General features: G+C 41.5%; 1 protein-coding gene across 1 annotated transcript in view; it reads left to right on the forward strand.

The window, feature by feature from the left end:
- Nucleotides 1–8,305, forward strand: part of LOC104162203 (membrane-associated guanylate kinase, WW and PDZ domain-containing protein 1-like) — a gene marked incomplete at both ends in the record, with an annotated part of 57,831 nt that extends 49,526 nt beyond the window's left edge. The window contains 2 exons of the mRNA XM_009700876.1: nt 5,407–5,484; nt 8,214–8,305. Of these exons, the coding sequence (XP_009699178.1) occupies nt 5,407–5,484; nt 8,214–8,305 (170 nt within the window). The remainder of the gene's footprint in view (nt 1–5,406; nt 5,485–8,213) is intronic.
- Nucleotides 8,306–8,362: the final 57 nt, after the last annotated feature.

Here is an 8,362-nt window from a genome sequence, read left to right on the forward strand (position 1 = left end):
TCAGCAGGGCTTTGAGTCTGCTCCAAGACTATAAATATTATTTCAATCAGTTTCTTCTCTGCAAACAAAATAAACACCCTGGCTTTGCTTTAATTGCACTGCTGAAGACAATGGAATCTGTAAAAGATTCTTAAAGAAAGTGTTAGGGTATTAGGTTCATTTTCAAAAGCAGTAGTTTAGTAACAGAAAAGGGAGCTTCAAAGTCTTGATACTGTAAGAGTATCACCTGGAGTTTGATTTTATTGTGCTAACTGGAAATTGGTAAAACCAATATGAAATGAACATTACCCCAGAATGAAAAATGGTAGGACTGTTTTTTTCTGACCAAATGAATCACTTTGAAATCTTATGTCCTGGAAAAATTAAATCATCAGTCACAGTTTCTTGGCTGAAGATACATCTCTTCGGATTGAATGTCTTAGCAATGCAGTTTGTAGGTGTCTTGGCTTCTGTGCGCTGCTTCCCTTCCCTTCCCGAAATTAGGCATACTGACCCTACGGGCTCTTGTGCCAGGTCATGCTGATCTACAGAGAAGTGCGGTGATGGAACTTGCACCTACATCTCATTGAAGTGGGAGAAAGGGGCAAGAGCTGAGGGACGGTGACCCTTCAGCCCTGCAGAGTTGTGGGCAGAGCTCCTCCTTCTCCTGCCCGGATGGACAAGGCTGAGGCTGTCCCTTGGCACCAGCGTTACCCCTGCCTAGCTCACATGGTTCCCATGGGCACTGTGCTGGCATTACCTCTCACCCCCTGCAGCTACTTAGCTAATTTCTAATTAACCATTTAACTCATACTAATTAGTCATTAGTATCAGCTTAGCAGCCTTAACTCTTGCCTGTCTTTCCCGATAAAGCCCGAGGCTGAGCCGGAGAAATCCTGAAGTGCGCAGACAGGCAGTCACCCTTCTGTGTCTGCCTCCAACACCGTGTGCTAGATCCTCCCTCTTTCCTCGATGGCTGTGGGTATCTTGTAGAGGTTTTATCCTTGTCTGTAATTAGAGCCCTTCCAGAGACCTTTTCACTGTCTCTTGACCTTGCTAGTTTCCCACACCCCTCCTCTCCCTGTGCCACAGTCCTCTCTGCTTGGGCCTTTTGCTAGACTGGGTTCTGCTACACTCCTTCAGCTACCCTCTCTCACCTTTCCATGGTCCAGCATCTCTGTAGTGGGGCTGATCCTCTTCTGTTGCTTCAGTCATTATCTCCTGCCTCTTCTACCAGATGAGGCCTACCTGTTTGAACATCAGTGCTTTTCTACTGCCTTTTCGTCCCATTGCCATTTCCTTCCCAGGAAGATATTTTCTGAGGAGATTTCTTGGTTTCATAGATAGAGGGTTTTTGGAGAATGGCAGAAGTGCGATAAGGTCGTGCCTCCTTGTAAGCATGTGCCACTAGAAGTGTCCAAGCACCTATGAATTTCTGACCCTAAGATGGAGTGAAACTCCCTGGGGATTAACCTACACTCTTGCCTAGTGACATGGCTCTGCTGTGCCTAAGGAAAGGTGAAGAAAAACAGGAAAGATATAGTCTAAGTGAAAAGGGCAGTTGGACATGCTCTGTCTCCTGCCATGGTCTGATCCCAAGCGTGACTGGTAGTTTTATTTAAAGGTCAGTGGTCAGCTCCTTCCCTCACCAAGCCCTCACTTTTCATCCCTCTTATCAGTCTCATAAACGGAGCCTGTGGTTCACAGCTGAAACGCTGAAACCCAACACCTCTTCTGCCCTGGGAGGTTGGGGTGAACCACCATGTTTCTTTCCCTGTGTTTGGTCTGCATGAAAAGCGGGCAATTGGTAGCTGCTCTGTTATGAACATGAATCATCCCTTTGAGACTCAATTCCCAGTGTTTGCCCAAGCACCAGCTGTGTGGCTCTTGGACCACTCGTAGGGAGCTCTGCTGACATGGAGCATCATAGACTGCGGGATGGGAGAAACCATTCCCTGGACCTCCAGTTTCACTGTCTGTCTATTCCACATGTGCTGTTCTTCGTGTTTTTACCAAATTGCAGTTCAGTTTAAATCCAGTGCTGTCTTTGGCTGGCAGTGACACAGTCATATCGTTGCTTTCTTCTTTCTCTAACAACGTTAGCATCCCCTCTCCCATGACATCCATAGCTTTGGGTGCTAGATGTGACTCTCTCTGCGTTCTTCCGATGAAGGCATGAGCAGAACTAAATGAATATCTAATGGACAGCAGGAGGACGCCACCCTAATGCCAGTGAGATTGGCTGATGCATCCAGTAACTGGGGCTTTTGATGGGTCCTACAAGCCCCCGCTGCCCAAGGAGCCCCAACTCAGCTCTCTCAGCTCTCCCTGCTGCCCAGTCCCGGGGTTTGCTCTCTGTTGATTCACAGCCTTAAATTTTAATAAACCTGAAAAGGATTATAAAATGTTCTTTTGAGAGGCAGGGTTTTGAATCCCGAACAAGTGGACTGAAAAACAGTAACAACCCTCTGTGTTGAAGTATACGATGAAGTTAAAAAAGACAGAATTTTAGAGCATTAGATCATCTTAAGTGTTTTATTTCGTCCCATTTGTGAAACTGTTGAGTATAAAGAGAACATAGTGCAATTTTTCAAGTGCAGTTGACATAAGAAGATGAATTCATTAGCCTCAACCCAGACAGAATTTTTTTTCATCTAAAAATAATAATATAAAGAGGTTTTATTCAATATATGAATACATCGTCTCCAGGATATTTCTAAGTAGTACTGAATCTATAATGACCCCCTATGGCCTTTTTCACTGGGAGTGCATCCCACTGTTATTAACATTAATAATAGTAATGTAGACATGGAAAGCACACAGGCAACATTTTAATTTTTTAGAATTGGTAAAATGTGTTCTTCCTTTCTTTGAGTATTCTTTGGATCAGTATTTCGTTAAAATAGACTATCTTTGACTTATGTGACTTGTCTCACTGAAGCCATTGGTAGAGCAGAATTTGGTTCAAAAGCACCAGATAACCCATAATTTTGTAAAAGTGTGTATTTTTTTGATTTACCCAATGCATCTTAATGGCAGGAAGTACTCTGGGTTCTTCAGAGGAGAGCCACAGACGTTGCCTGTTTAGGGGAAGAAAAAAAAAAAAGGAGAAAAAATAAGCTAGCATTAACAATGCAAAGCTAAGCAATGGCTCCGTTACTGTGTCTGGACTCTGATTGAGTGACAACAGATGAGAACCACAACTTTATTCAAAAAATGTGGGCTAAAGTTCCTTCACATGCAGCTCCCCTGGGTGAGGGGATCAGGCCTGCAAGGTGCTGAGTGCCTGGGCTCTGATCCAAGGAAGCTTATTCTCAAGCTGTAAACCCAAAGGGACTTGCATGCTTTAAGGCTAAGGCTGAGCTCAAATGCTCTGCTGCAATCTGGCCCAGAGTCGCAATTCTTTGCTGGATTAAGACTTTTGAGAATAACCGGCTTTGTGTTAAGTGAATCTGAAAACAGATCATTCGGTGGCAATAACAAACACACTCTTTGCTGGTGCTAAGTTTCAGCTGCTTGAGCTCCTCTTTATGGGTAGCTCATTGCTGCTAGTGGGAGTTGTGTACATGAATCAGAGAGAAAGACAAACCCTTAAGGTTTAAAAACTGAAGTGGTTCCAAGATCCAGGCATGACATACGTGAAGAGCACTCAGTGAGAGGAACAGCAATTGGGTAATTTATCAGAGAACCGCAATTCTGAAATCTCACACTGTTTTATTTGAAAATATATTTTTATAGTATGCTTTTTATTTTTCAATGTATTATCAAACTTCCTTAAAGATTAACGCATTCTGTTGTCAAATTTTTCTCATGTGGTCTGATTGCTTTGCAAAATACCGTATCCTACATATGGCCATCTGTCAAAACAGCAGTGACAAAATGAATTAATCTGAATTGCAGATGTGTTAATGAATCCCTTTGAAGGGCTTAAGCCTTTAATTAAAAGTAAAGCAGAACACGATAGATAATTTTTAAAGCTTTTAAAATATTCTAAGTTATCATTAATATTTGAATTTTATTTTCAGGCACATAATTTATTTGGTAGGATTTTGTCTCCCCAAATCTAATTAAAATAATACAAACAAGTCTCAACCCCAGTGTGTAGCATTCACTCACCAACAATTACATAGAATTAAAAATATTTGCTCAATGATACCAAACGTTAGGTACTTTCTCCCTAAAACAGAAGAGAAAAATACTCTCAGGAAATTGCAGCCACCTTCTGATCAGACTGACTTTCAAGGTGATAGTTAGTAAAAGCCCCTTGGGTAGGGTTATGTCCTTTTATTACAGTAATAAGAGACAAGCAGTTATAGTCATACACTTGGGCACACAGATGCGTCCATGCCCTTAGAGAATGTCTTGCTAAAAAGAACGGTGGTACTCACAGCACGCTGTGTGAGCAGCAGAGGCTGCCGAGCTGTTACGGAGCTGGGTGATGGGCAGATTTTGCTGGTGTTCATCTGGCACCAGCCTGGTCCATGGCTTAGTTGAGAGGCATCACGCCTTCCCCAAACCTCAGTAGCAGAACTTGGTCATCTTGTCGAGAACATGCTGAAGCCATGTTTTAAAAGCTTTCCATGCCACCAGAAAGGTTGATGAAAAGGAAAAGACAGGAAAAACTGGAATTCACCTGCAGTGGGATTGTTTAGAAAACAGGGCTTTCCTGCAAATATGGAATCTCATGAGATTTGTGCCTAAATCACAGGACTTTTCAACACTGAAACTCTCCATCAGCTTCAGTGAGACTGTTCACTCTTCATTCCATACTTGTTTGTATATACTTTGCTGAATCTGGGCCTTAAAAGTTTTCTACTTTGCCAAGCTATGAGTCATTGAAGGTGCTGCTGCCTCAAATGAGCTAGTGACTAAAGCAAACTCATACTGATTATTTTTGAATCCATCTTTTGTTGAAACTGATATCACACTGAGCAGAGGGTTTTTTTTATATATAACACGTAAGATAATTGTTAAAGTTTGTATAGGAAAGTTTGATTAAAATGACCTCTAATTAAGCACTATGTTCATTGTTCATCACCATGTATTTAGAATTTCTTTTAGCGTTAGAAAAGGGTATTTCCATTTGGAAAACTGACTGTGTCATGATAGTGGAAATTTTTTTGTAGAAAAGTATTTTTATGGTGTTCTCAAAGAGATTCTTCCTCTGAGGAGGAAAAAGAGTCCCTCAAATACACCTGCATGTATGTGCATAAATGTATAAATTAGTGTGTGTGCATTCTATATCCACATGTACACAGGCATGTGCAAATAGATGTGAAAGTTAGTATGTTGTAATCTGTAGTAGCTATAACCTTAGCAATTTATGCATGAAAGCCTAACATGATCCATACAGTCAAAATTAATTAAATGAACTAACAAGAAAGCAGATACATTAAGCTTTGCAAAATTGTAAAATTAATATTACAGCTATGTCACCTTCGCCTGCAACTGGACTGAGCAAGGGTGAGAGAGAGAGAGAAATCAATTCCACGAGTTTTGGAGAATGTAAGACTGTGCCGAGAATGTATCTGTGTCTTGTGATGTCTTGTTCTGGTGTCATTGCTGCTCTGTGGCGGGGGGCTCTTCATCACCAAGGGAGTCTGGCAGGGCCGTACGCCAAGGTTAGCCACGAAGGTGCAAAGTACTTGTTTTACTGTGTACTGGCTAGTGGCGGATTTCGTAGGCGGCGGTGGGGGGGCATCATGTTCCTGTGTTGTTCATGAGTTTGCCCGTGTGGCTCATCGATGGGGCTGTGGCACTCGCCTCCCCTTCCATTCCTCCTCACAGCCCCAGCAGAACTCTTCTTACCACTTTTGCGACACTCTTCAAATGGTCTGGTTTAATTCAGGATGAGCAGAGTGGCAGGTTTTACCCATTTAGGCCACCTACACATTTTTTGAGAAAGTCAGACATGCCTGAGATCAGGTCACAGTGCAAAGATGCAATGAATGACTCCTGGAAACCATTTCTCATTTGTTTTCAACAAAGTTTCAGCACCACCATGAAATATTCCCTTTAAGTAAGGAAAGCAGCTCCTCTGAAGTGCTACCGAATAATGGAGAATCAAAAGTATTTCTCCAGTATGGAGAGCCTTAGGGGGTCCCACCTCAGCTGTATGGAAGCACAGAGGTGGATGGGGTTTCCAGTCCTGTGCCAGGGAATCACCATAGTGCAGAGCTGGCGCAAAAAGCGGTAAAAGGAGTTTTGTTCGGTTTGTACTCGCACTGTGTAAATAAATGTGTGTTGTCTGTATGTTTGTTGTATCTGTGTTTCACCTCTCTGTAATCCTTCCAGCAGAAGGAGCATTACCTGAATGAACTTGCTTCTTTGGGTATAGGCTTGTCGTTTTTTGTTGCTTTGGTTTGACACTGCCGTTATACCTCAGCTTGCCATTATCTCCAGCGGCCGTTAATTGGCTAGCTGGTACCCAAACCAGGAACATAAGGCATCGTTCAGTGAGACTGGAGAGCTGACAAATGGGAAGGTGTTGAGAGATGCCGAGGAAACGGGCCCACGCTGAAGCTCTCTGCAGAAGCCATTTTGCCTCTGACAGATCCGACACGCGCTATTAATTGGTTGGGGCCAGCCTTTGCCAAAAAGCCTGTGAAGTGCTGGAGAGACGCTTCTGAATATGTCAGCTCTTCACGCTCCCCCTTGCTGAAGGCAATGACGTACACCAATTAATTCATTGTCTAAGGTCTGCTGTTGTGCCGCCCGTCTGTATGGTGCCGAGCTGCCTTCGGCCGGCTCGCCTGAACAGATGAACCACGTGGGCTTCCAGCGTATTCATCACCTGGTTATTCTGTAATTGTATTTGGACAAAAATTAGCCTCTAGTTCATTAAGATAATGTGCACGGGTCTTAAGCTTAGTTTATAACTGCAAGTAATTGTGAAAATATTATATATAAAATCAGTTTGAATGAGCATGTCAAAGCAGACATCTGTGCCTTAGCACTCACCTGTTCTCTTAATCTTTAGCATTCTCAGATCTTAAATGCATATTGTATTTTAAACCTGTTGAGTCATTGAAGAGAGGGCATCAGAACTAACCAAAACTCCAAACACTGAAAAGCACCAGATGAGTAGACCCAAACTTTTATGCAACAGGCACTGACAGTGTAAAATGCAGTTAGGGCTCAATCTGACACTCACTGATGTCAATGGAAAACAACCAGTTTATCTGCTTATAGATACAGAAAACTAGACGATGTTTCATTAAACGGGCTGCATCCTGTATCTGATTATGCAGTTATTTAAATCACATTCCTGAATTATATACTTGGGTTTCTTTACTAAAGATATAGGCAGCTGACTTGTAAAGGAACAGTTTTTCTTATCGTTAATTATAAATTTTGGGAGGGGATCATTACAAAATTGTTCAAAGTAACAGGTACAAACCAATAAATATTAAATGAACTTGAAGTTGTCTTCTGATATGATTTAATGTTAGCAATTAATTTTGCATTTTTAAAAAAGGAATGAACGCAAGCATGAATAAGTTAATATAAAACATTACTGTTCAACCACACTTCAAGGTTAGTATTTCGCTGTATGTAATATTCATTGTAAAAACCTTGCTAGTGTTCCATACTAATGAGTAGGTAAGGTTGGTCTTTTTTATGTTTCCAGCTGGTTTTATCTGTTCAGTGGTTTTACAGAGCCCATATATGAACAAGTGAGAGTCAGGAGAGCTGCATTGTTTTCAGTGGAGCCCTTCTGTTTTACGCCAACCGGGGATCTGTCCCATAGTTATTTAAAGCAGTGTCAGTAGACAGATAGCAAACTATGCCTGTGAAAGTTAATTAAACAGTAGAAGTCATAACAAGTGGCTCTTTTGTCTCCCATGAAAGAGGACGCAGCTGTATTGTTTCTGGCAGAGTAATTCTCTGTTGTACACATTTATTTATTGATGATTTGGAAGAGGCTCTTGCACTGGGTAATGATGCTAATATTGATGGAAGGAAATATTATAGTGATAAACAAATGGCAAGTCACAATTAGACACCTAGAGAGTAGAAACCACTGTATAATTTTTAGTAGTGATTTAAATAATAGTCCTTTAGCATTTAAGGCTATAGATGTTCTTAATTATGTCTAAAAATTCAAGACTGCCTTATTTAAAGAGTAAAATTGTGCAGCAGATCTCTCTACATGTACATCAGAGTAGTCCTGATTTGGGTATAAAGGTGTGGGGTTTTGATTAGAAATTATAGTTTTCCTTTTTTCCCTTCAGTTCCAGATTACCAGGAGCAGGATATCTTTCTATGGAGAAAGGAAACCGGTTTTGGATTTAGGATTCTAGGTGGAAATGAGCCTGGAGAACCTGTGAGTATATCTAGAAGTGGTCATGTTTTAGCTTAGAATCATAGAATCATTATGGTT

Source organism: Cariama cristata, unplaced genomic scaffold (genome assembly GCF_000690535.1).
Source record: "Cariama cristata isolate BGI_N322 unplaced genomic scaffold, ASM69053v1 scaffold21665, whole genome shotgun sequence".
In the NCBI taxonomy this organism is placed as follows: Eukaryota; Metazoa; Chordata; class Aves; order Cariamiformes; family Cariamidae; genus Cariama; species Cariama cristata.